Genomic DNA, 27,659 nt, shown 5'->3' on the forward strand with positions numbered 1-27,659 from the left:
GAGCGCTAGGACAACTTTATTTCTAAATCAATCGGCAGCAAGGCTGCGCTGACGTGGTTCTTTTTTTAATCCGCTTCATTTCAAGTACATTTAGGTATCGTTCCACAGCAGCGGCTCGCAAACAGAAAGCTTCTATTATTTTCGCTAGCTGCAACTAGGCATTCTGCTAGGGTTTTTTCCCCCCTACTCCTTCACGTACGTCTGCGTCTCTGTTCAGCTGAAGAAATATAGTTGCTTCTCAGTCTACGGAGAAGATCCGTTTCTTAACCATTCTTCTTCTGCAGAAAACAACGGAATGAATGGTCAAAAAGCATAATAATTTTTTATTATCCACCCGCTTTTTAGAGTATTATTACCCCTCTGTCCAAGCAACCCCGATTTCATCATGGAGCGGAGATGTTTCTGAAAAAGCACTCCTGTGCTGGCCAAGGTCGCTAACGGAGAATACACACACAAATGACTGTCATGTAGATATAGGTTCAGCGTGCAGCAGGATAATCACGCTAGTCGTGCTAGGCAGCAAAAATAATCGTGCGGCACCTTAAGAACTGACCAGTCTTTCGTGATGAACGAAAACTTAGGCGTTAATAAATTAATTAACCCTTACGGTACCATAAGACTTGTTTATAATTAGATTCTTCATGAGGCTTATACTTCATCTCCACAACTGACGATCAGGGAACTGTGGTTAGGATAGAAACATAAACACAGAACCAATCTTGAAAACAAAAGCCACGCTATAAGTGAAACCTGCAAAATATCGCGCGCCGACCGCATCCCCCAGGCAAACGAGAGCGGAAGCCTATTCCCGGGCTCTCGGAAAAGGTGCTCCCCTCTTCACGCTGGCGCTGTGGTACATTCCTAAGGCGTTCTTGGTCTCCTCCCCAAGCAGGCGCAGTGGTACAGTCGCGAAGGGTGGCTTCTTTCCCTCCTCCCACCGGCGGAGGGAGACGCCATTGCGGAGTTGTTTGTGAACGAGCGCGAGGAGAGAGGCAGCTGTGCTAGGAGTGGTGCCGAGGATTTTTGGGGGAGGGGGCGACAGGGATTCTTCGACCATCGGGGCGAGGGGATCATGTCCACTCCAGCCAGGCGGAGGCTAATGAGGGATTTCAAGAGGTAAGTGCTCCCTATAGGTCTCCAGGTGGCTCCTTCCAGGGCTAGAACCCTTCCATTAGTGCTTCAGCTGGGATTGACCCCCCTTTTTTAGGGAGGGGAGATGCCTTCCTTGGGGTTCCCTTGCTGGAGCCTAACTACTCTTTGCCCTTCTAGGCGGCGACGAGTACGGGCCTTTGTAGAGAAAAGAGGCAAAGAGGAAATATGAATTTCTTCTGCTCAAAAACTGGGAGGCAAAGTCTTCCCTCCTTTGTAAGAAACTATTTCCACTATCGTGGGCTCTAGCCGTCCCGCGTTAGGGAAGCAAACAAGGATGCTAAACTAAGGATTATTCGCGAAACAAAAGGCTTAAACGATCGGATTATATGGTGTGTGTTTTTTTAATCCTCCCACCCAAAAGAAACAGCTTCGAGAGGGTTCTCCCATTAGGTTGTGAAAGCCTCGAATATAATGCATATTTTGTAAATAAAGTGAGCTGGGTTAAAATGGACTGAGTTGACCACGTACTACAGCTGGCTGGGACGCCTGTAGTTGAGAGAAGCAAGGTGCCAGGTTTCTTTTAACTATTGCTTGGAAACGGTGGCCAGATCTTTGCTTTAAGAAGCTACTGGTTTCTCTTCTTGTCGTCGCTGGCAAGTATTGAACTGTCTGGGGAAACGAAAGCATGTTTCCCTTTCTTCCTAAACCCAGGCGAGAAGATTAGAAGCGTTGCATGAAAGCTGCAAACTTGATAAAAACATTTGTCAATTATGTACTGGTTTTCTGGTTGGTGGATCATAGATCTGTGTGAAATACAAGGGTCTTCGTTATGGCTTAAAACGTTTTATTTGCTATGCTTTTCATCCACTGATTACAAAGCATTTTGCCAGTACCACATAAATGATTCAAAAATAAAAGCAAGCATTGCTGAGTCTCAGGTGGGCAAATCCTGGAGTTGAAAGTAAGATCCTCTTCTTTTTTTAGTGTGTTGAATCTTGTTTCAGTATATTTGGAATTTACTTCACTTTGTTCCTTAATACATATACAAAGAGAATAGTGCACAGCTTCTATTTCAGGCATATTCAGGCTGGCTAATGAATTCCATAACTGAAAGGAAGATGGGGAAAATGTGGATAGAAGAATAATATTCTATAAGCCTGTGATTTGCTTTTTGCTCTGAATCTTCCTGAAAATACTTTTTTCATGAAATACTTGTGAAAAAGCCTGCTATGCTTAAGCAGATACAGTAAGCATTTCAATTACTGTATAGTATAGTAACTCTCTCACAAGGAAGCTTTTTAATTTTCTTTATGGAAGGGGAAGCTTGTACTTCCGTGTTTGCTTAGGGTGCTTCCTTCTGTCTTCTGTGCCTCTTAGCTTTTAGTGACATCTGGAGGCATCTGAGCTTGTTATTGCTAGTTGGCAGAAATAATGGCCATTTTCTTTTCTCCAGCAAGCTGTTAAGAAAGCCTGCCTGTCCAAAATGTCTTTCTGGCACAGCTAATAAAATTCACAAATAAAGCCATGCAACTCTAATTAAACAACAGCTTGTAAACTGAACATTTGGATAATGTGTAGATCATTGCATTAATATTGTAGCTGTTCCCATGCAATATTAACTAGGAAGTCAGCACAACTATAGGATGTCCAATACTGGCTTAGACTGAAATTAGTATAGGAGGAATAGCAGAAGAGAAACATTGATTTTGTAAATGGCAGATGTTTCAGAATGGGATGCTATAGTTGCTAAATCAGCACAGAATTGTATATGTGTACATAGTTCTACCTGGTATTTGGTTAGGATTTACATTGTACTTGAGGCATTAGATATCATTTGGATTTAGCACTGTGTAGAAAAACAGTTATACTGAAAGAAGAATATGAAATACACTTTATTAATGATATCTAACAAAGACAAATAAGAAAGCCATACTAAATACTAAATGAGAAATAGGTATCTTAAAATGGAATTCATTTATTCCACAGTCCTTTCTAGATAGCTAGGTTAGTATAGTGGCCCTGGAGGTGATTTGCTTGTCAGAAGGGTTCCGTTCTAGGCTCAGAATATTTTTATTAATGGGAGGAAGTTTATGTATTTAAACTGGGGATAGTAAATAGCATCTATGCATGCTGTGACCTTCAGCTGACACTGTTCACATATGAAATCCCCATTTCGGATACAAAATCTTCAGCGTGAAAGGCTTTTCACAGCATGGTGTTAATGAAGCTTTAATAACCATAGTTATCTCTGAAATGCACATGGTGATTAATAATTTGGTGGGGCATTGGTGTGCAAGTCTGCTGTCATGTAGCAGAGGGTCACATTCTTTTGCTATCCAGCCAAGGTTTTGGGTAGCCTGTGTTGTTGACATTAAATGGATTGAACTGAGCATGCCTGAAAATCAGAGCTGTATAAAGTTCAGAGTAGTTTTAAAAGGCAAAGAAGTGTAGATCAGTAAGATCATGTCGTTAATTTCCTCTTATGCTTATTATCACTCTGTTGCAAATATTTTCTTTCCAATAAAATTGTATTATTTGATTATAGCTTTATTTCAAATACAGCTCTCTTTCAGTAAATTTAACCTGCATAAAAGGTTGTGAACTCTTAAATGTAAATAAATGAGAATACAGGTAGTCCCCAGGTTAAGAACACCTGTTACGACCCATAATTAAGATCAGAGCCTATTGTAGTAAAATTCGAGTTAAATATACAATGATTGGAGCTAAATACACAACAGTTTGAGTTAATTACACAATACTACTTATAGAGTATTATACAATAATACTGTTCTGGCTTACGTACAAATTCGACTTAAGGGCAGACCTTGGGAACAGAACTCGTTCTTAATCTGTAATACAATGCCATAATGCCTTAGTAAAGACATTTGCATATTACAATAGCTGAATGGTTTGGCAAGGATAAGGAAAGTTTTCGTACAGTAAAATTATAGACACATTTATCACATGGAGGAACTTTGTGCTGTTTAACTTTTGTGTAAAGGACAGCCTGTTGATAATTTAATTTGAGTGATTGAATAATGTAAAACGTTAAGATCCTTCCAGGCTATGATAAGACAAAATATATGGGTATTTTGGAGGGATGGAATACCCTGTGGAGGTGAGTTGAAATGGAATAGGACAGCACACTCAGAAATCAGACTGTTCAACTAACCAAAATAGAATGGCATTGTTTGTTTGCTGTTTGAATAGAAACAAAAGAGTTAGAGGTCTCCAATCTTTACTACTTTCACTAAATTTATTGGTGCTTCTGATAGATAAAATTAATATCCCCTCCCTGGAGAGGTACAACAAATACCCAATACATGGAGATAACTGTATGGAAAAGTAATATCAGTTATTATCTCCAAGTATTGGATTTATTTTTTTTGTAAAAAAAAGAATAGTCTGACCAGTATCGTCTAAATTGGAGAGAATGCTTCTATATTTTATATTTTTCTCAACCAAGTCAATAGTTTTTTCAAGAGTTAGGCAGTACAGTATTTGGACATTGATGTGATTCTGATTACTGTCAAGCTGCATAATTAGTGCTTGCACACTGCAGGATTTTATATTTATATTTTTGTTTATTGAAAGATTACAAGAAGATCCACCTGTTGGGGTCAGTGGTGCACCATCTGAAAACAATATAATGCAATGGAATGCAGTAATTTTTGGGTAAGTGAATTCCCTCAGTTACAAAGAAAAAAGTTTTAAAAAATGTTAAGTAATTCTATGTGAACACGATAAATAATAATGACTACCAAATATGCATTGATAAATGTCTTCCCAAAGTTTTCAGAATAAAAAATATTCTTAATAATTTTAAATATAAATGTGGCAGCATAGCAAGGCTATGCCTGTCATAATGTTTCACATTTGGCAGAAAATCCCATATTGTGCCCATTTTGCCTCAAATTATAAATGCAAGTAGGACTTTTGTGAAAGCAGATGCTCTCAGGTACTAGAAAATTAAATTTATCTTCAGTTATATATTCTAAACATTTATGGGACACCCAGTTGCAGCAGACCAGTTATAAATGTGAGTTTTATTTTTGTTCATTTACAGTGCAAATATAAATTAGAGCAAGACTTAATCACTATAGATCTTGTTTCTCTTTCCAGGCCTGAAGGTACTCCCTTTGAAGATGGTATGTTTCTTTAAACTTCACCTTTTTTGCTTTTTGTTCATTAGCTCATATTTCCTACATCTGATACCTGAAGTAGATCCTGAAAAATAATATATAAGAAATAGTAACCAGCAGCCTAACTGTAGCAGGCACTTCATTTGCTTCTCAGTGACTAAAAAAAACTGTTCAGAAAACATCTATTGGCAAATAATATCACTAGTTGGAAATTAAATACACTAACCTATTTGCCATATGGAACAACAAAGTTAAAATATGTTTTAAACAAAAAGAAAGATTTCTCCAAGGAACATTTATAGATTAAGAATCACAACATGGATTTTTTTCACGCCTCATATCTGTTTTTGTCATCTGGATGGGAGCCATCAGGAGGTCTCTGGAGCTGGGCAGGATAAATAAGCTGGTAAATGAATGAATAAAACTCAAAACCAGCAGTAAGTTGCATTATTTAAAAAAAACAACAGTAGTACTCATCTATGGTTTACATGGAACTATTTGTAATTAATTGCATTTAGCTCTGCAGGCTTGATAATTCTGAAAAGGAATTTACCCACATCAGAATCTTGAAAATATTTTTTTTTCCCTATATTCTCAGAAAAAAACGCCTCTTTGGTATGATCCAGTTCTTGTATACTACTAAAGTCACTCTTCGGTTCTCAGCTATAATTTCTTTCATCAGTTCTTGTGTACTCAGAAAAAGAACAGATTCTCATCATAATTTTTGATAGACATATTTAAGACCCTTCCAAATATGAAGTCATTGATTCAGTTGTATTTTGAGAAGAATGGCTGCAAGACATTGACATACCAAAAATTAGACCTCAGGTCAAGCTTTTGTGTTCCAATTATTTACTGTATTCAGTAAGCACCTGAGTTGAAGGGCCACCTTGTCTTTCATGCAGTTTTCCAGTATTTTGGGTTATGTTGGGTTTTGTCAGTAATACATTGTCCTAATTCATCTTTGGACACTTAAAAGTACAAACTGCTAAAAATGTCCCAGTATATTACCTTGATACAAACAACCACGGTAAAATTTGAGAATAGTATGGCAGTAGCTGACATATAGCCACCCACTTCTCACTTTTAAGTGTTATGTCTTAAATAAGAGTTTTTAAGGTTGTGCAGTGCTTCAGATTTGGTTCTGAAAAGCTGCCAGTGACTCATTAAAGCAGATGCATCTGTTTCCAGGATCAGACCTTTAAAGAGTCACCAACAGATGCTATATTCATACTCTGCAGTTCTGTTTTATTGAAACCAAAGCATTGGACAGCCTTTACAGTTTTAATACAGTTAGAAGTCTGCTTGTTTATAACTCAGCATTTTGAAGGATATGTATATATGTGAGAGACCTGTAGTCATAATTGACGAGAATGTATTTTTAAGTAACAAATATAAATATTTTCTATAAGGTTTCATTTCAATGGTTGAAACGGTTCTGGGTTAATAATATTCTGTATTTATACTAGAAGGTGGGAACGGATGAATTTTAAGTCTGATAGGTCCACAAAAGTTTCTGCATCAGATTTATTTGGCACTAGTTTCTGTTGTAGTTGAAAGGAGCAGAGTAATTTTGTGAACCTTCCCTTCCTGAAGACCATTCTTTTTCAGCTCCTTCAAAAAAGCAAATGGCTACTTCCAGGCCAAGTCTCTGGGGGTTTCCATATGCAGCTGTTCTTTTTAAAAAGGGGGGGGAGTTGAACACTCCTGGGGATGACATGCTTCCTGTTCTGCCATAGCACACAGATCCTATTACCTTTTTATAGCAACTGTATTGAATAAAGTGAAGACTCCTAAAACTGTCCACAGACTGTTCAGTTTTCTTCGAAGGGTTATTCTTGGATTACAAGTAAAACTCCAAAAGTGGAATTTCAAATTGGTGTGAAATAAACTTTAATTAAAGTGGTACATATTTCTGAGGCTAAAAATAACAATAATGAAATAGCTCTTTTGAACTCAGTGGGATTTACTTCTGTAGATATATCTGGGATTGCACTCCAGAAACTCTTAGTCTATACATTTTCAAATCCCTTTTTTTCAAAATAGTAGAAAAGTGAATCCCTACTATGTTTTATGCTGAGGAAGAGTTTAGTAGATAGTAGAAAAGTGAATCCCTACTATGTTTTATGCTGAGGAAGAGTTTGCATTAAAAATATTTTTTTTCATTCTGTACAAAAGTTGAAAATTTATTTCTGTGCATCTGTATGATATTATTAAGCCCCCCCCCAATATATAATACATTTGAGTTGGACAGAGTACTGTATGAAATTCAGGTGTAGGTTATTTGTATCTCTCTATTTCCTATGTTTGCATGTGTGAGAAAGAGAGAAACACACAAGATCTTGAATTTTCTTCTGCAAAGCATTTTTTTTTTTAGTACAGGGAATGGATAATAATGTAAAGAATCCCTTACATTTAGTTGATCAGAATAATTAATATCTATTACAAATGAAGTATTTAGATTTTTCCCCCTCTGAACAGGTTAGTCATACTAGTCATACATGATCTAGAATTCTACTTACATGCTTGGTTTCTTCAGTTGTAACAATATATTTTATTGATCTACAGTGTTTCCCTCAAAATAGCTGATAGTTGAATTTTTACTCTATTTTAGGTCCTGTCCATAGCCTTTTATATGGGTTGCTAGAGGAAGTTGATGTTATTTCTGTTGCATTTCAGTGTTTTATTAATACTTGAAATAAAAATAAATGTTTACTCTAACACTGTTTTTAGAATGGTAGGCCCTATTTTTGCAAAAATGAAAAATTAGGTTACTTTTTAATTGTTTTACTGTCACCATACTGTTTCAAGATATCTGAATAAGGTGACCTAAGAATGCATTATACAAAGCTATTGTTCAACTGTTATTTGTTTTTTTAAAAAGAAATTCCATATATATGTGTATTTATTTCTTAATCCCCCCACCCACTTCCCTATGGCTTACCCTTTTCATACAGGAACCTTTAAACTAATAATAGAATTTTCAGAAGAATACCCAAATAAACCTCCAACGGTTAGGTTTTTATCGAAGATGTTTCATCCCAATGGTAAGTTATATCTGAAGATGCAGTAATAAAACCTTCAGTGTAATCATAAGTTCACAATATTACAACATTTATTGCATGTTGAAGATAGGTTTATGAAACTAATTAGCCCAGAAATCCTTCATGGTCTGCCAGTGATAATTTATAAAATGAATATAACATTAAAAATACATGTCAAAATAATAATCACAAAATTAAGAAACTCAGATTATAAATTCTCAGTTCTCTTCGAAATTAATAACAGTTCTTCTGATAAGTTCTTGTTTTCCTGAAGTTACTATAGGGAGTTAACAAGAAGCAGTAATTACCAAAATATAAAGGACCTGCATATAATCACACTTCAATAAACATTATATTTTCCTTTATTGCCTTAGCTAAGCTTTTTTATAAGGCACTTTACAATGCATCAATTCAAGAATAATGAGGAATAAATTATTATTATTCTTATTACTATTCTGTACTCTGCTATGAAATCTCATATAAAAAATTGTGATATAAAAATATTTTAAAATAAACCAATAAGAAGATGCAGAAAGTACAAACCTACAGACTGTCTAAAGGAGTATGTCTCCTCTGGGAGAGAAATTAAAACTCCCTATTTTGTATGGAACCATAAAAGAATTATCTGATAGGTGGGCCAGATATTTTCCTTTGTAATGAGATGCTTTAGAGGAATTGCCCCTCCCATTCTGTTGCTACAAATAAAAACAAACCCTAATCTACATTAGATCACAACTTTCCTTTGATTTAATATTAGAAATCCATGGGTCCTGAATCTCATACATTAAACTACTGACTGTTGCAAAAAATTAAAGTCCAAAATTTGGAAAACAGACTTTTATTTGGGTTTTCTTCCTGTACTGTGAGTAAATACTGTAATTAAATAAGTTAGCGTGTCTATGTAAATATAATGACTGATTTATATGGCCTACACCTACAGTTAATCCTGCTTATGAAAAATTAGGTGTTAAGTTTCTTCTTAGAAATACATTGTACATTTTCAGGTGTTTTAGTTGTTGGCAATAAATCTCTGAACTTCTCCTTTGCTGAGATTTCTGGACTGTTTAATTACATTTGTACTGAAATATTAAACCTTGGGAGAATATATCATTGACCTGCCTTAAATAAGAAGATGTCAAGATAATTTAAACTTTCTGCATGATGCTGAAATGCTTAGCTCCCCTGAAAGCAATTAAGTCAGGGAATGTCTGTCTAAAGTTGCATTCCTCATTTTCCCATCAAAATCAGAAGCCAGGAGCTAGCTCTTGCTTATGATTTTTCCTAATTAGCAAAGAAAAATCTAGGAAACCCAGTTTGGATGTAACACTAAACAGATTACGGAGGGAAATTCCCTTGTTTATTAAGATTAAGAGGGATCAGACAGTGCACCAGCGTATTTTGGATGATTATTGAATCCAAATTATTAACTCTGTGTTTGTAGTAAACTGGAAATGAATAATCTAAAATAAATTACATAATTCTAATATCTTCTGTTTTAGTATATGCAGATGGAAGCATATGTTTAGATATCCTCCAGAATCGTTGGAGTCCAACATACGATGTCTCATCTATTTTAACCTCAATTCAGGTAATTTTAAAAAGTACTATAAGAATACTTTTCTCCAGAGCTAACACAGAAGTGCTAGCTGTTTAATCTTTAGGTGTAAGCTATATCGAATTGTTTGACTAAGAGAGTTGGTGCATGACTACATTTGTAAAAAAAAAATGTGATGAACTTAACGCTACATGAGATATCTATAACTTCAGTCTAGCTATAATTTTCATTTCATTCAATGCAGTTCTGCATTGTCCTATATTTATTTTGTCATTATCCTTTTAATGCTAATTAATACTGTTTTTCATGTTTTTTGGCTTCTTCTACCTTCAGTCACTGCTTGATGAACCCAATCCTAATAGTCCTGCCAACAGTCAGGCTGCACAGCTTTATCAGGAGAACAAACGTGAATATGAAAAACGAGTTTCAGCTATCGTTGAACAAAGTTGGAATGATTCATAAGAAATGACTATTTCATTAACAGACACCCCCATAATCATCATGTACAATTTAACTTGCGATAGGAAATGCTACCAGAACTCAAGTGCCACGTTTGACTTGCGTACAGATGCATTTGCAAAAATATGCTCCTTCAGTTTCAAAACTTTAAAAGCTTGTGTACTTTGATTAATGTACTTTTTATTGCATGTTATGACCTAAGTTATTGCTACATAAATTTGTAATATATCCTGTTTGTATTTTTTTCAAAGTGTATAATGTTGGTGTGAAGTTTTCATGACAGAATATACATATTTTGTAAATCTGTACTTTTTTCAAAATATTGAATGCCTTATTTTTGAATTCTTTAGATTTTTAAATTGGACAAATCACTTAACAGAGTTTTATATATAAAATATTTCATGTAAAGCTGAAATACATAACCTCGGTGCAAGACATTTTTGTCACTATTCTATTTTTGACACAGATTTCAAAGTTGCTTAATTTTTATATTCTTTTCTTTTTTTGAGGAGCATGCTACACAGCCATTTTTCACCAGGCCTGTATGACAGACCAATGTAAGAGACCTTAGGGTCTTACATCTGACTTGCAAATCGCACCCAAGTTCCTGCTGTCCAAAATGAACATTCTTGCCAAAGCTTGCACAGTGCCATTAAATAAGGTACAAACAGCTCTGCACATGGAGAAATAAATTACTGCCCACTAGGGACTTAGCACTAGAGTTCTGGAGCAGTATAGTCGGTAGCAGTGGATTATGGACATTGTAGTGCAAAAACTGCCTGCCCAGGTTTTTAAATAATTTGTACCCATGCCTTGGCTGCGCAAGTCCTCTGTGGTGAGTTTTTGTTCTGTTGTTGTTGTTCTACCCTTACTTGGTAATTCTGTGAATGTGATCATTGAAGAGAGGGCACTGTGTGAGCTGCGGGGCTCTTGGAGGCCCTTCTGAACATGATTGCTGAATACTGACAGATCAGTTTCTTCCCATCTTAAAGCAGGAAACACATGGAAGCTACAGTGTTCCTCTCTAAATAACCATAGTGCAGTTGAAATGCAAAGAATGCCCCACCTTCACCCCAACCCAGACCCACAGAGATTAATCCTTTGGCCACCAGAAAATTCCCCACTCCTGCTTTAAACATAGCCAAGGCTGAAGGTGCAAGCCTATTCCTTTCTATTAGATCATTACAGCTATTTGTTCAAATAGCTAATTCATTTTCCTTGACTGCTGCACACATGTGATTCTTTGTTGTGGTTAAGGTCATATTACGTTTATATAAATAGTAGTCATGTACTGATATCAGACTACATGTTACTATAACAACCTTATTAACAGGCATAGTAGGTCATCTAAGGCTTGTGTTTGCTAAATGAAAGAGAAACACTTACCTACTGAATATGCTCACTGAGTGAGTTGCAAAGATAACATTTCCAAATCCTTTTAGCAGTTTACTAAATTCTCAGGGTTGGCATTAGTTTCATATAATCTGAAAAAAAGTAAAGTAAAACAAACATAACGTGGAGCAAATCTAGGGGCTAATGCTCCCTCAGATATAAATAACTTAAAATATACTAGAAGCATCTGTACACAGCAGGATCCCCATAAGGAATTATGTTGCTTCAAAATTAATGTGGAATATAAGTTGGTAAGTTGGGTCTCAGTAATGGATTTTTTTTAGAAAATGATCCTCTGTTGGGGTGTGAAAAATACTGCTTTCTGGCTTCCTTTAAGAAAAACAAACCTGGTAATTGCAGCAATTTTCTTCCGCCTTTTTCCACCATCCAAGTTCTTTTGGTAAAATTACTCCTAAGTGGCTGCTAGTAGAACCATTTAGACAGAGCATGTGTTTGCTGCTGTGTTGTGCTTGACTTGAAATGGAGAGTGGTACAACAAGACCCAATAACATATTTCCAGAAGTAATGGGGTAGATTTTTTTCCCTTTGACTATTCTGGATCAAATCTGCTATGAGAGCATGCAGTAGAAATCCTGCAAACTCTTCCAAAGTAGGGTTAAATGGATAAGTACATACATTCTAATTTAAGACAGCTGTTTGTGCTTTTCTGGAATTTTGCTGGTGCACTTTCCACCCCATGCAGCTCCACCCAGGAGAATTATTAGATTTTTATCCTGCCTTTTTTACATATACTGTATAACTCAAGGCAGAAAACACACCTAATACCTCTGCCTATTTTCCCCACAACAACAACCCTGTCAGGTGGGTTGGGCTGAGAGAGAGAGAGACTGGCTCAAAGTCACCCAGCCGGCTTTTGTGCCTAAGGGAGGCCTAGAACTCACTGTCTCCTGCTTTCTAGCCTGGCGCCTTCGCCACTAGACCAAACTGGCTCATTTGAGAATGAGAAAGCAGTCTCATTGCTAATATGAGAGCAAGCTCCTAGGAAGCCCCAACCTATCTAGAGGCTAGGCTAGGGAAGATGGCTGCAGGAATACAACACATGCACGCACATGGAGGCACATGGAGCAATGGCTCAACAGCTCTTCATCTACATGAACGTTACAGAAGTAAGGTGGAATATATGGAGAAAGGCAATTTGAAGCACAAAAACGGGGGGTTAGAAAACGTACTCTCACCAAAGCTCTTTTCAGTGTTGCTTGTTATCCCTTCTCTGAGCAGTTTTTTCAGACAGAAAGGACTACTTGACTAGCCACATTAAAGCATAACAGGAACTAAATTTATGTTCCCTTGCACAAAACTCTCATTTCTCTAAACATAGTTCTTTCAGTGTATGAGAGATTTAATTAAATGATGTAATTCCTTCTGGAAAAAAAAATTCCCCTCATTCCTTTCTCTGTTAGCTCTCCTGAAGGTTTCCATACATAGCATTCAGCAAGTCAGAGTTTACATGGGATATAGTGGTGGGAGAAAAAAAATGCAAACCCTTTAGAATTAATTCTATTTGTACTGTATTGTACCTATAATGTGATCAGGGCTTTATCTAAGTTGTATTCATATATAGATTCTGTTTAAATAACACTCAAAACAGTGTACTCCATCATGTCTTTATTGAACACACTGAGTCAGCTTCACTCCTTCCATTGGAAAAAGCCCTAGGAAAATCAGCTCTCCTAAGAGGGTAAGTCATGTCAGAAATTTCAATCATAGGTGTGAGTCTGAGAAGCCCTCTCTTACAACAAATGCAACTGTGATTATTGCCACCATTGGAATCTGCTCATCATAACACAAGTTTATGAAAATGAATCATGCCTCAATCAGACATTGCTACAGATTTCAGAAAAAGAGCTGCAAAAAAGTTCATGAGCCTGGACTGGGCTACAAAAACACAGCCAAAGATTTTGGCCTCCAGTCAAAATCTATAGTCAGGCAGATCATGTACAAATGGAGAAAATGCAATATCTTTGCTACCTCTTCCTAGGAGTAGTCCAACAAATCATCAAAGAGTATACAAAACTCCTGGAATCACAAATCCATGATAATAGCAAACTCCTTTTTAGTATCTACATGAAGCCGCTGGGTGAGATCATCTGTCACCATGGGATGAGGTATCAGTATGCTCTCCCATATCTGGGGTTTTACATCTTTGGTTCTGGATGGGGTGGCACTTCCCCAGACAGACCCGGTATGCAATCTGGGGATCCTCCTAGACTCACAACTTCTGCTCAAGGAGCAGGTGGCAGCCATGGCTAGGAGGGCCTTTGTTCAACTTTGTGTTGTGCACCAGTTGCACCCTTTTCTGGATCAGGAGGCCCTCTGCGTGGTCACTCATGCCCTGGTAACCTCCCATATGGACTGTTGCAATGCGCTGTATATGGGGCTACTCTTGAAGAGTATTCGAAAGCTAGAGCTGGTGCAGAATGCAGCAACATGGGCAGTTATGGGCGCCTCTAGGGCTGCGCATGTAACGCCTCTGCTGCGCAAGCTGCATTGGGTGCCAGTCTGCTTCTGAGTCCAATTCAAGGTGTTGGTTATGACCTTTAAAGTCCTTCATGGCAATGGGCCCAGGTTACCTGAGGAATCATCTTGTCCCCATTACATCAACCTGACCCACCTGGTCCAGCAGGAAGGGTATGTTATGGACCCCGTCGTTTAGAGAGTTTTGATTGGTGGGGTCCAGGAGGAGAACCTTTTCTGCCGTGACTCCCACCCTCTGGAATAACTTGCTCCCTGAGGTGAGAGAGGCCCCCACTCTGCTGGCCTTCTGAAAGGGCATTAAGGCCTGGCTCTGCCACCTTGCATGGGGACCCAATGGGGGCTCACAGCACTGGGGGTGGCTGATAATCTGAGGATGCTCTCTCTTAGTTTGCATGCATGCATGCATGCATACATACATACATAATGATTTTATAGTTTTTTATCTATAATGTCACCTAGAGTCTCTTGTATAGTGAGATGGGCGGCATATATACATTTGAAAAAAAAGAAAGAAAGAAAGAAAGAGAGAGAGAGAGAGAGAGAGAGAGAGAGAGAGAGAGAGAGGAAAGAAAAAGAAAGAAAGGGAGGGAGGGAGGGAGGGAGGGAGGATCTGCAGACCACTCGTGAACTGTCTGTCAGTTTTCATGAGTCCACCTTAAGAAAAATACTGAACTACAAGTTTGCCTAGAGAAGTAAGGAGAAGGAAATTACAGCTCTCCATAAAGCAAAATGAAAATTTGCCCAAGGCTACTTGCACAACCTAATGTGCCATTTAAAGAACAATATTCTGAGGCTAGATAAGATGAAAGTGGAACTTTGGGGCATTAATGAGAAACATGTTTGTAAAAAATGAACATTGTAAGAGGATTCCCACACCAACATGATTAGTAAGAGTTGTGTAAACAAAATCTAGTGGCAGACTGGCCTGCCTTCTCCCTGTTACACTGAAAGGGCTGAAGGAAGAAAGCTTTGAACTACCTGTAAACAGGTTTTATATTTGAAAACAAAATTATTTGCCAGAATTCTTGCAGTATCACTGCGACCTTATTCCCTGTAAATCTCATCAACCCAAGCTCAGAGGGAATTGCTCCTTCCCCAGTATTGAATGTTACTAGGAAGATCAGACACGCTGCACCCCAACCATGGAGTAGGGCAGTGGGGATATCGTGGCTTGTGGCTGATTTTCAGCTTCAGGGTTTAGGTGACTTGCAGTTATTGAGGGAACAGTGGAGTCTGGGTTGTACCAGTGGAGTCTATAGGAAAATGTCCAGGATGTCTGTCTGGGAGCTGAAACTTAAATGTGACTCATATAGCAGGGCAATGCTCTTAAGCATGCACAAGTAAATCTAAAACAGAAGAAGCAAATTGAATTGTTAATTTTGAAATGGCTGAGTCAAAGCTCTTACCTTAGTCCAACTGAAATGATGTGGCATGACCTGAAGCAACCCGTTCACATAAAGGCAGCCCCATGAAGCAGTTCCTTAACAAAAGTGGCCCAAAATACCTCCTAGTCAATATGCAGGATTGATCATCAGGTACAGAAAACATTCATTTGAAGTTATTGCTGCTAAAATACTAACTCTAAAGTTTCATGTTTTCCAACAAAATCAGTGAATATTGATTGGTTCAGTGTGTTCAATAAAGACATGACACTCTGAATTGTTTAATAGAATCTTTTTACCTGTTAATAGGGCTTACATGAAGCTTAGACCACACTGTAGGTCACAGAATTGTAGGATTATGGATAGCATTAAATGATTCACAAAGTTTCTCTCGGAAGAGAGAGACAGCTACTATCTCATATATCCCTATCCATTCTTTCACCAGAATTACATAAAAGAAAGAGCAAGCTGAACAGAAAAATAGGCATGGATTTCCCTTCATTGTAATAATCTGGGTTTCTGAGTTAAAAGTGAATGGTGATGAGAGAAACAGAGCTGTATCCTTTTTACAGGGATACCTCTATGCACAAATGCTGTGCTCAGATGGGGAAAGTTATGTTTAAATAGACATAGTGCAAAATATAATTAAATCTAATGTTTGCAAATAAAGATGCCATACAGATATTAACTGGAAAATCTAGGTGGGCTGGCTTCTGAGACCATGCCTTAGAAACGACTCAGGTTTGCAGCTATGAAATGCATGAGAGGGATGTTCAGTGTCTATAGGTCCACCAGGTGGAAACCCAGCTCCTGTTACAGATATCTAAAGCAATCAAAGGCACTTAGAAACTACTTTCTGCGTGATGAAATCACACACAAGTTGTTTGTGTGTGATCTGATCACCATGCAACTGTTAAACATGTCTGATATTCCCTAATCAATATTGTAATGTACAGTATAGCTTGCAATCCTAAAATGTAAGACATTGAAAATTCTAGGGCCTCTAAAGACAGCAGGCCCAATGCCACCATACTGCATTCCTGGAAAAATGCTTGCTTACCTGTAAAATCCACTGACTCAAAGTTTCAGCTGTCCCACCCTTTCTCTTTACAAGTATACAACATGCAGTGGATTGCATAGATTGCAATTGTGCACCAACATTGCTTCTAGTAATGCCAAGGAGCTGCCATCATTCTCATTTGTCTTCAGTGGAAGTGTGGAATCAAAATGCATTCTCCCCACAGAAGTAATTCTCACTGAAACCACTCCAGGTCAGGTTCAAATCAAACATACTGGCAGTACTTCAAGCCAGAAAAAAGTGCGCTCATCATGAGGGCCCTGGGCTTAGATGGCTGGATGAGGAGAAAAAGCAAATTCATGAAATATCTATCAGTGGCTATCAGCTGTCATGGTTAAGGGAAATGCCAGTTGCTAGCAGCCAACAAGGGGAGGGGAGCATATGCCTGCTTGTAGGCTTCCCAGAAGTATCTGGCTGACCTACTGAAAACAAGCTTCTGGACTAATGGACCTTGGGTCTAATCCAACAAAGCTCTTACGTTCCTATGAAATCACATTCAATTCATTCCCATCTCCCAACTCTAGTAAAATGTTGATTAATAAGCAGAGCAATCCTACCATATGAACAATTCTGTGGTTGGAATCTCTGAGGAATCCAGAAGCCTACACAGAGAGAGGGCCTTCCTTTTACTTCCCTTTCCTAGGTCTTTTTAAAAAAATATTTAGCTGCTCTTCTCATGCTAGTAGCAAGAGAGGAGAATTACACTATGATGGGCAACTTTTCTCAGGGCTGCATGAACCCCAGGTTCCTCCCTTTTTGCAAACCTCATAGCCAAGTCTGACCACAGTTGCTAAAAATTGGTGCACGGTTCCCAACCATTTGTAGTATAAACCTTACTGTAAGTGTAAAACAGATTTCAAAAAGAAAGAAAATCCCCACTCTTTCTCCAAAGGCCAAGGGAAAAATCTCGGTCATTTTGCATCATCATCCCCACCAACTGCAACTTTCAGGCACTAAAAATATGTAGTGTGCAATTCCCAGGTGTCAAAAAGTTGCCTATTCCTGAACTGCATTATCAGCAGGGGTAGAATAATCCCCCACATAAATAATTTTGGTGTATATTAGAGGCTTGGGAAAGGCTGTACCGCCAGTATCTACCACTATCCTTTCTCTCTCTAAATGTCAGAGCTCCAGAATCAGGATAAATGCTGTAGAAAGTTCCTGCAGAAAGGGAGAAGATGCATCTAAAACTGAATTTCTCCCACACCACAATGGTAGAGCTATGTCTTTTTCTGCTTGAGTGGGAAACATTTTTAAAAATGTAATGACCTCTGACATCTTAAAATTAGTTATCTTAACTACTGTATCTCCAGAAAGAATAATCTCCAGCAAGTCCTGAGACACTCAAAGAAGGGGAAGCTGAAAATTATTTAGACTTAGGACCTAACAAACTGCAGTATTGGACTCTTCTTGCCCTGTGTGCTAGGCAATATATTCATTGAATCAACTTAAGGTCAAAACTTACTGCTCTTTTATGAAAGGCCTTCTCCGTGGTGGCTCCCTCCCCGTGGAACATCATCCCTGTGGAGATAAGACTGGCCTCCACCTTGACACTCTTCCGAAAGGCCCTGAAGACATGATTTTGCCAGCAGGCCTGGGGATCCCAGGTTGATACAGAGCCCATCAAGTGGTTTGTTTGAAGGTATTGTTGTAACCAGGGGGGTGGGGGTGTAGTGGATTTGTATCTGGGGTTTTATTTCTGTAAGCCGCCTGGAGTCACCATGAGTTGGGCGGTCATATAAATTGTTTTAATAAATAAAATAAATAAATAAATAAAGTCAGCCTAATAATAATATTGGGTTTTGGAACGTTCTTATGGTCAACAAGAGACATATTTGAAGTCCAGTAGTTCAGAATAGGGTTAAATATAATTCAAACTGCATGGAGAATTCAAGAAACTTCTTATGGCTGGTTCCAAAAAATGCAGTATCCCATATTTTTAAAGACAAATCATGTGGCCAGAACATCTTATTTCCCTTTAGGCAAAACCAGCCAGGCATTCTCAGTCATTTTTACATCACTAAGTCTCCAAGACTCTAAGCATTTGAACCTGCCAATACTTCTTTCATTCTGTAACTGTTAAAGATATGATTGCCTTTACACTGAAGTGGGTCATGTAAGAGGTATATAGTCTTCTTCAAGTTTAGCTGAACTCTGATAATGTCACAAACAGGACCATGTAATTTTGCTGTTAGCAATCATTTATTTAGTTAGTTCATGGTTTTGTAACCTACTTCAATCCACAAATTTTGGGCAGCGCACTACATAGTAAAATACAGAATAAAAACAAAATAAAAGACATACGATTACAAAAAAATCCCTACATGGCCACCAGAAACATTCAATTCTTGTTAAACACATGGTAGAATAATGCTTTAAGGTTTATGAAATGTTAAGAGGGAAGGGGCTGCTTGAAGCTATGAAGACAAGGAGTTCCAAAGTACAGAAGCCACAGCTGAAAGGCCTACCATCCGGCCCACATCCCCCTGACCTTACATAGAGTGGGGACACTCAAGCAAGCCTTTTTGCAATGTTCTTATGAGACAGGCAGACAAAAATTTGGCAAATGGTGCCTGATATGAAAATGGTTTGCCACTGCCTTCTTCATGTTTTGTTTTTTAGTCTAAGTACTGGTATATTTCTAGGCTGTCACCCCTCTAAGAATTAACTAGGTCCAACCCTGCTTAACTTCCAAGCCCAGACAAGATTAGCCAGGCACTGCCTTCTACAAGACATATGCAGCCAGGGGGAAAAAAAGGCAATTCAGTGTTTTCATTGTTTTTAAAAATGTTTATTTCTTACATTCAACTGTTTTTCATGACTGTACATTTGTTTCTATTATTCCTATCTATTTTTCATGGGATTTTGTTACTTCTGTATTCATACCATACAACTGGTACCCCAGAAAGTGTGACATCAGACTTAATCCTGTTTTCTGATGAGTTAGCATTGGGGAGAGTGAGTTTCTAATCATTAATAAACATAAGTACTTTTCTTCCCCCTTAATCTGAATCAAAATATATACACATAATCTCTGAGCATCCAGTATAAAACAGTATAATCTAAAATACATCTCAGAAGTGATGCTTGAAGTATCCAGATCACAGTCTTCAATATAAGCAGATTGTGTGGTATAATAAAAGCCTGGCATCTTTTCTCCTAGGCACTAGTATTGATTCTAAAAAAAAAAAAAATGCACAGTAGAGGGCCATTAAGTCTATTGTAGCCATATCTATCTGAAATGCAGTAATTTGTAATATTTAGTTTATTCAAGTGTTACATAAAGAGCCTTAGTTATTAGAAATCCTACACAAAAATGTAATAGTTCTAAAAGCATTATTACACAAAACCTCCTAGGGCTTAATTTAAACCCTAATCCCAGTTTATGCTAAATAATTAAACAAATAACTGCAGACTAAGTATTGATTCATATGAACATTTCAGTGTATGGCAGCCAGAGAAAAGTTAATGCTGCAGTCCATAAGGTATAGTTAGTGCAGCTTTTATTGGGCCAATTGTAAATACACAGTGGCATGGCAAAGACTATGTGCAATCAGTAGCATCATGGTCACCCAGTCATCTGAAAAGTGTGTAATAATAAATTTAAAATCTTGGCATGGCTTAAAAAGCTGAATTCCTCATCACTTATTAGCTTACCACTTTGGCTGTTTTTTGCTGAAATTATTATGGCACATGAATGAGCCCTTAAGAGATATTCAAATGTAAATGTGCTCTTAATACAAAAGCATTATTAATATCATAATACAAATAACAGGGCCATCTATTAGGAATACCCACCATATTATATAATTTCTGATACTTTTAACACAAGAGATCAATCAACCAACCAACCAGTCTATATATTATAATTAAATTGGAATGTTTTCCCAAGATTCTATATTCTACAAATTGTAAAGAACCAAAATCTACTGGAATGGAGCTTGGGAAAGTTAAGGTAACTAGGCTTAAAGACACAAGGAGCTATTTGAGACTTCAGAAGTCCAATCCAGCTGTTATAGGATCTTCTGCTTTTCTCTAAAGTTGGGCATATATAACCAAACTTTCTACTGAAGCAATAAAAAGAAGCTTAATTTATAATGGCAGCAGATTTAAGAAAGTGTAAGATGAAGAGTTGTGTCCATTGTTGCCTCTATTTAGCAGAAAATTTTGTATTTTTACACAAGTAATTACATCTAATTTTTGCACATTTCCAGCCTACTCTGAGCTGTTATTTCTTAATGCTACAAAAGTCATCCAACCAGAGAAAAGCTGTCTTTCAAGGAATATAGGAGGCTGCAATTAGGGGGAAGGACAGGAAAAAAAAAGTTGTTCTGACTACCATGAGAATAAGCAATGAATACAAGCCAAATACATTGGTAATTTGATATGACTATAGAGTATAAGGTGCCTGCAAGAAAGGTTTTCCTAAAGGAGACCAAAATCCTGAACAATATTCACCTTTTTGGTTAATTCATCACGAGTTGTGAAATGTGGCACATCTTCAACTTCAATTCCATTAGCCATTTCTGTCACCTTCTCCAATAGATCTTTGCTATAGCTGTATAACAAAAATGAAAGTTTACAGGGTATCTAACATTCTCCTACACGCGTTCTCACATTTGCTATCAATAAAGTCTAGTTCTTTCAATTTTATAAATTGCATCCATAAAGTAAGACAATAACGTCTGAAGAAAACAAGAGAAAAATTGGGGTGCTTTAGGCCAACTTAATTATAAAAAGTTAGGAACAAAACTCAGCAAAAATAGGCTAAATACCTTGGACTGAGGTATCAAGTGTCTAAAGACAAATAAAAAAATCTGTACTTTGTTTCTAATCATAAAACATAAATAAAATGTGGAAAACAAAGGTGTATCAAGTACTACAGCTAACATCACAAGCTCATAAACTTTTCAGAATATTGTTTTTAAAACAGACTTTAAAAATCTATTTATGTAAAAAAGGCAGATGAAAAAGCCAGCAAGGGGAACTGCTGTCAACATTTTCCCCACCTGCTTCTAGTTCCTCTGAACAAACTGACCTGCAAATAGAAAAAGAAGTGGTAAAATGCCATCATCGTCACCTTTTAAATTAGTCTACTGTTTTAATAGCATACTATTACTCTTATTGACCTTATGTAAGTCACCCCAAGACACTTGCTGGCTGAAGAATGAGAACAAAATGCTTAAAATAAGCGACTTGCGTATCTTGATATAGTGTCCTCCCATTTTTGTATAACAGTATGAAGATTCCTTTATTTGGCACAGGCTGAAAGCACAGTCCATTATTCTAATGCCAGGAAATATAACTTACATGGAACAGTCTCTGACGGTTTCCTTTATCAGAGACAGTTAATCATCCTTGAATGACAGGAAGTGTGCACAATCGTTGGACAGGGATATGTACATGCAGCACCTGAACATCTGCCTGCATTCAGAGCAAAGAACTTCAAGAAAGCCTGCCACGCTGGCCTCTAACAATTTTGTTTCAACGTCCACATACATAACCATCTTTTTTTCCTCTAGAAAGAAAACCGTATGTTTGTGGGGTGAGTGTATTTTATGTCTGAATATGTGTATTTCCCTTTAACGGCTACCTGTCCTGGTAGGAAACAAGTGACACTGCTCCTCAACCTGCAAATATAGAGGGGGACGCTTCTCCTGCTATGACGTAATCCCTAAAAAAAGATGGGCGGAAAGAAAATACCGGGCAATCCCGGCGCATGCGTTGAATGAGAAAACGGCTGGCCTCCTACTCCTCGCTACGCCACGGCCGTCTCCCAGGGCATTGGACGACAGCTCCCATCCTTCCCAGCCAGGCGCCACGCAGCCAGGAGCTGCAGCCCAAGGCATCCGGAGGAGGCTGTGCAAGCGAAGGACGAGGAGGCGGTACCTGCATCCCAGGAAGAGGTGATTGGCCCAAACCATGGAGAGGGAGAGCAGCTGGTCCAGGCACAGCGGAGGGAGCGCCTCTCCGCCCCCCAGTGGGGTATTGCGCAGGATGAAGGCGCGCCGCGCCTGCCAGTGTTTTTCGTTCTCCGAGTAGGACCGGAACTGTTCGGGAAATTCGGGCTCGGTCCCGACCACGTTGTCCCCTCTTACCATCTTTCCCTCCTCCGGACCGCCTGCCGGGAATCGGAACTGACGCCTTTAACGGAGTCGCCGTTAGGAGAGAAGGCACCAGGTCGGCGTTGCCGCTCTGGCCGCGAATCTCTACTGCTCTTACTCCGGCCTCGGGGCCTTAATTTCACGGGGCTGGCCTACTCGACTGATCAGTGATTCGCATGCGTGGAGAGGCCGTATGGCGTCGCCTCGGATTTTGTGATCGCGGGGGTGCCTTTACGGAGTGTCGGGTTCCGCCAAGGATGTTCTGCTATCGCAATTAGGGCTCCCAGGTCTAGGCATCTAAAATCCAGACGACCACTAGATGGCAGCAAAGAACCCTGGGGGTTGTACCTCTGCGTTGCCACCTACTGGCCGTCTGGAGCTTTGCAGGCCAGGTCTGGCAAGTTATCCCAAAGAAGTGCCCTCGTATATCTCCTCCTCCAGTGCCTGACTTACTGCTCTCAATGTGAAACTACCTCATTAATTCATCTGCCTAATGTTAATACAGCCCAGTCACTTCCAGCTGCCCTGACGGGGGTGCTCCCATAACTGCTCAAGATACCGCCTGGGCAGCCTGTTTTCTGCCCTTACACTGAACCACAAAAAGCAGGCTTGACAGAGGCCATTTCCCAACTAGTAATTATTTACTAGTTAATTAATTAATTACTTCGGACACATTATGCGAAGACCTAGCTCTCTGCAGAAGATTCTAATGCTGGGAAAGGTGGAAGAAAAGGACAACCAGCAGCAAGGTGGACAGACTCGGTTACAGTGGCGATGGGAGTGCTGTTGGAAGACCTAAAGACCAGGTTAGGGACAGATCGTCTTGGAGAATATATATGTGGTCTCTAAGAGTCAGCAATCACTTGATGGCATTCAATCAGTCAATCAATTACAACTATTACACAGTACTGTACTATAGCATCACCCAGCCATCACAGATGATAGACCTGTCCTCATTACCTTTTAAAAGCACACAACAATGGTGGAATAACACAAAACAGAGGCTTGATCCGATGGTATTTCTGGCAGGAAGGGGCCTGGCTCTGGCATCTGCTCTAATATTGCCCAAATGCCTCCCTGAAGCCCACCTCTGCAACACAATGCCAGCTCTGCTCTGTTCCTTATCAGACAGTAAGGAAAGCAAAAAGATTTTTTTTTTTTGGTAGATCTGTATGCTGTTTTAGTTAAGTTTGGGATTTAAGTTGATTGTTTAAAACTGGGCTATAAGTATAAGAACTTGATACTGAATTTTATGTTTTATATTCCTTTAAATTGTAAGTGAAACTGCATCCTTGAATATTGGCTAAGAAAGCAATTAAATAAGTAATACATATTTGACTCTACTACCTTCCCAGGCCTTTTAAGGTAAATAAATGAGTTTCTCCACTTTCTGTAAAGCATTAGATCCTATGGTGAAGTTTTGATTGAATTCAGTGAGTCTTCTGAACACATTACACAAAATTCTTGATGCAGAAAGTGGATCCTAACTAGCAAAAAGTATTAAGGTTCACTTCTTGTTTGCAGTGTATAAGAATGTCAGTTTAGTTTACTTCAGCATACTTCAGTATTAGATGATTGATCCACAGCTTAAAATTAAGTGCAAGATACAGTGGCACATTCTTATGTCACTACTATGCTGTTTCCTCAGAGGCAACTTCCCTGGAATTCAGTGGCCTTACTCAATTCAATCAATATATGATTATAAGGTTTCTAAGTCACACAGAGATATGACACTATGTCCAATAAAAAGTTATTCATGCCTATGTATGTTTATTCAGAAGTGTGAAATGTATGGCAGTCATTTATCATCCAGTTCACATTTTTGTAAACAGTGTTCAAAATATGAACTTTACTGATTTTCAGATTGCCCTAATTATTCTTAGGCTCCTGCACATATAAAATCTATTTTAATGTGGTGCAAAGCCTAAATCCCTAAAACTAAACCAAACCAGAATCTGTTCAGTATTCTCCTCCTGTACAAGTAATAATATGTCCAGATAAAAATAACTTTGTTGATTTCTACAATCATTCCACTACCCCTAAACCTCCAAGGCCTAATTTAACAGAAATATGTGAGAAGAGAAGAAGACCCTTGAGGCCACTATAAGCTTGCACCATGTTCCACAGTGTAATTAGCTCAGCAAAGTCAATAGATGTTCTTATAACACATATCGGCTTGTACATCAAGGAACAACTCAAGAAAGAACTTCAGTACTTCCTGATTCTCCCATGAGTTCTTTAACTGTCCACTGCCATTAGGAGAAGCTGCTCCATTTGTTGGTCTTATCAGACTGAATGCATACTATTCTGAAGCACTCTCCATCAGTAACACCTCCGTTCCTATTCTGCAAGTTGACACTATCTGAATCAAACCAACTCATACTGGTTTATAAGCAGATAAATTAATAAATACATTTATCTAGTGAATTTCTAAATACTTTCTACACCTTCTCTGTGCTATTTTATATATGCCCTCTTCTCCCTTCATACCAAAGCTCTTCAAGTCTTGCTATCTCTCCCTCTTTTGCTAATTATATTTACTACATAGAAGTAAGTCTCATTCAATTGACTTCCCAACCTGGCATCCTTTATGTGATAAGCCACAATGACCATCAGGTGAGTGGAGTTAAAAGGAAGCATCTAGAGATTAAGAGATGTTACATTAAATTAAAGGTGACTTACTTTGAATAAACAGGTATAGGATTGCATTGTTAAGGCTGAAAGCATGAAGAGTATTTACTAGGATGTTATTCCCATAGAATTCAGTTTATTTATGAATAAACAGTTGCACATACATCAGTAGCTTGCTGTGAGTGTTGCTTTTCAGATCAGCTGGGGCTAGACTACCCTTTCATATAAATTGGTCCAGATTATTGCTTTCCTGTTGTCTCTGCTCATTAAAAATAAATTGTTACACAGCACGTAGATACAAGTTAGCAATGCCTGGAGTGGAATTTTTATGGTATTTGACAGATGCAGAGGGTTCAGCAGTCTTCTATACTTTGGATGCTGCTTTGCAACCCAAGCACAATTCTGCAGGCATTCTTCAGAGATCTGGAAAGAAACAGCATGCTGGCTGGGGAGTTCCTGAACTTGAAGTTAACACATCTTAAATTTGCCACAGTTGAGAAACACTGGCCTAGAGGATTCATCTTTAAGTGTCATGCCATCTAAGCAAGTGGGATGGGAAGTGGAAATGGGGATGACTTTCTAGAATTCGGCTCCATTTAAAAGCAGCAGCTCCATAGCTTCATAGCTCCATCTTTGAATGTCAAATTACCCTACTGTCTTCTTTATGGGCCACTTTTATTATTTCAGGGCTGACTGTCAGAAATGCTGTTCTTGAGTAAGTGAGGGTATCATCTTTTTCATCATCTTTTCACCCAGTGTGCATTTTAAAGCTGATGTGAAATATTGTCATTGTTTGAAGGCAGTTCTCATTTATTACAGATTGGTATAAGGCTGAAATGATACACATGCTCACTTGGGAGTGATCTCCATCAAAATCAGTGGGACTTCCTTCTGTTTAAATGGCTAAGTGGACATAAAAATAAGATACACATAAAAATAAGATCCTTTTTAGGATACCCCCCCCCAAATTATTCCAAATTATTCAGGTAAATAGGATTCCCTAAGCTTTTCAGCCAAGAGTTCAGCTGTACTGAGCAAGCAAAGGCATCATATTATTCAGGGATTTGTTTTTACAATTTGGAGAAACTGTAATTCTCATTCATCTCTACTGGACAGACAAAACGTACAAAGTAGGATGTCTTGTTTTCCACCCGTAAGCCAGCATTCCCCAATCCAGATGTAGACTACTGATGATGAGAGCTTTTTAATGCATCACATCTGGAGACTATCAGGTTGGGGAAGGCTGCAGTAGGAGATCACCACTCACTGTCTGGAAAAAGCACTGCATGTTTATCTCTAGTTCTTTCCGTCCCTCCATCCCCTCTTCTGTCTTGTTTTGTTTTGTTTTGCTAAAGGTGCACTCTGGCCTCTTCAAACAGGTTGCTGTTCAGCCTGAAAAGCGCTGTCAGTTTTGACATGTATTTGAGATAATATATATGTTTGGGAGTCTTAGTTTGCCTGCAGTTCCTTTTCCTGACTTGTCTCTCATGTCACAGTTACCATGAGGACAGAATAACACACCACATGGGGAAAAAAACTTTTAGATAAGGATGGTAATTAACATCATAAAACTATAGAAACCATCATATGCTCCAGAGATTTCCTGTCATTCTTTCTTTCCTCCCATTGCGCTTTTGAAGTGGTATATTTTGTTGACTGTTAGTAAAAATTAGTGGGGTGGTCCTTCATTTCATTATTTATATACCTGTTAGAATGACAGGTCTGAGTTGATAACTGAGTGCTTGTAAATAAATAAGGCTACTAAGAGATCATCAATTGTTTGCCCACATATCTTTTTTTCTCCTAGAACTGATAGCAGTTTTACCCAACTACAGCAAAGAAAAGCATATGACATGCTTTTTAAAAATGTAGTTTAACCAATTGAAATGAGGCAATGGACACCATTCAGACAAGGAAATACAAGATAGTCCACATGCACTTTTCACAATACCAAATCCCATTGAAAATCCTGGATTTTTCTGAAGAGTATAACTATTCATAGACTTGCAGGATTAGGCTGCAAGATCTCACTACCACAACTTAAGTGAGAGCAGGTCCAACTGAATCCTGAAACCAATCTAGACACATAGATTATGATTGTGCTGCATGAAACACTGTTATCAAAAGGTGCAGCAGCTCTGGATTCAGCTTTCTGTCTTTTCTAGTAACATACAAAGCTTCTGTTGTTCAGTTTAATTCAGCATTATCTGTACTGACTGCACCAGTTATCTATACACGTTATGCCAAACAACTGAATATTTTGTATTCTCACTACTGTACCTGA

The 27,659-nt window shown here is 38.4% G+C and overlaps 3 protein-coding genes across 14 annotated transcripts in view; 1 reads left to right on the forward strand and 2 right to left on the reverse strand.

The window, feature by feature from the left end:
* CDKL3 (cyclin dependent kinase like 3) overlaps positions 1–862 on the reverse strand; it is a 37,628-nt gene extending 36,766 nt beyond the window's left edge. For 6 of the 9 annotated variants that reach the window (XR_015794757.1, XM_025174865.2, XM_088133754.1 and 3 more), the window contains exons 1-2: positions 751–862; positions 200–278 (exon numbers count right to left, since the gene is read on the reverse strand). The gene's annotated coding sequence lies outside the window, so the exon portion shown is untranslated. Of the gene's footprint in view, positions 1–199; positions 279–356; positions 549–612; positions 729–750 lie in introns of those variants that run through there. The other 3 variants (XM_088133749.1, XM_088133750.1, XM_088133751.1) reach the window with 3 other exon arrangements.
* Positions 863–924: 62 nt separating this feature from the next.
* UBE2B (ubiquitin conjugating enzyme E2 B) lies at positions 925–10,600 on the forward strand. Its single transcript, XM_007421886.3, has 6 exons — positions 925–1,116; positions 4,687–4,767; positions 5,215–5,240; positions 8,192–8,281; positions 9,778–9,866; positions 10,167–10,600. The coding sequence occupies exons 1-6, from the start codon at positions 1,073–1,075 to the stop codon at positions 10,293–10,295; spliced, it is 459 nt and encodes a 152-aa protein (XP_007421948.1). The 5' UTR covers positions 925–1,072; the 3' UTR covers positions 10,296–10,600.
* On the reverse strand, positions 5,165–24,333 carry XTBD1 (XRN2 binding domain containing 1). Of its 4 annotated transcripts, none has more exons than XR_003086119.2 (4): positions 22,530–23,971; positions 21,099–21,198; positions 11,679–11,776; positions 5,165–5,319 (listed from the first exon to the last, which is right to left on the reverse strand). XR_003086119.2 is itself a non-coding variant. In XM_007421885.4 (3 exons), the coding sequence occupies exons 1-3, from the start codon at positions 22,739–22,741 to the stop codon at positions 19,807–19,809; spliced, it is 324 nt and encodes a 107-aa protein (XP_007421947.1). In that variant the 5' UTR covers positions 22,742–22,896; the 3' UTR covers positions 18,814–19,806. The 4 variants fall into 4 exon arrangements, 2 of the variants coding, with proteins under 2 accessions (XP_007421947.1, XP_025030652.1); XR_003086118.2 differs by lacking the exon at positions 5,165–5,319 and adding an exon at positions 8,364–8,555 and having other exon boundaries at positions 22,530–23,970; XM_007421885.4 differs by lacking the exons at positions 5,165–5,319; positions 11,679–11,776 and adding an exon at positions 18,814–19,818 and having other exon boundaries at positions 22,530–22,896.
* Positions 24,334–27,659: the final 3,326 nt, after the last annotated feature.

This window comes from Python bivittatus, unplaced genomic scaffold (genome assembly GCF_059951505.1).
Source record: "Python bivittatus isolate LINGU-HERP-01145 unplaced genomic scaffold, Pbiv_v1 ctg000080_np1212, whole genome shotgun sequence".
NCBI classification, from domain to species: Eukaryota; Metazoa; Chordata; class Lepidosauria; order Squamata; family Pythonidae; genus Python; species Python bivittatus.

Bases quoted from the DNA above. Each gene is read 5' to 3' on its own strand.
- XTBD1 (XM_007421885.4), bottom strand. From the start codon at position 22,741: ATGGTAAGAGGGGACAACGTGGTCGGGACCGAGCCCGAATTTCCCGAA. The intron at 21,199-22,529 runs GTACCGCCTCCT...TTTGTTATACAG, and splicing joins CACCTCTTCCTGGGATGCAG to CTATAGCAAAGATCTATTGG.
- UBE2B (XM_007421886.3), top strand. From the start codon at position 1,073: ATGTCCACTCCAGCCAGGCGGAGGCTAATGAGGGATTTCAAGAG. The intron at 1,117-4,686 runs GTAAGTGCTCCC...GTTTATTGAAAG, and splicing joins CTAATGAGGGATTTCAAGAG to ATTACAAGAAGATCCACCTG. The intron at 8,282-9,777 runs GTAAGTTATATC...CTTCTGTTTTAG, and splicing joins GAAGATGTTTCATCCCAATG to TATATGCAGATGGAAGCATA.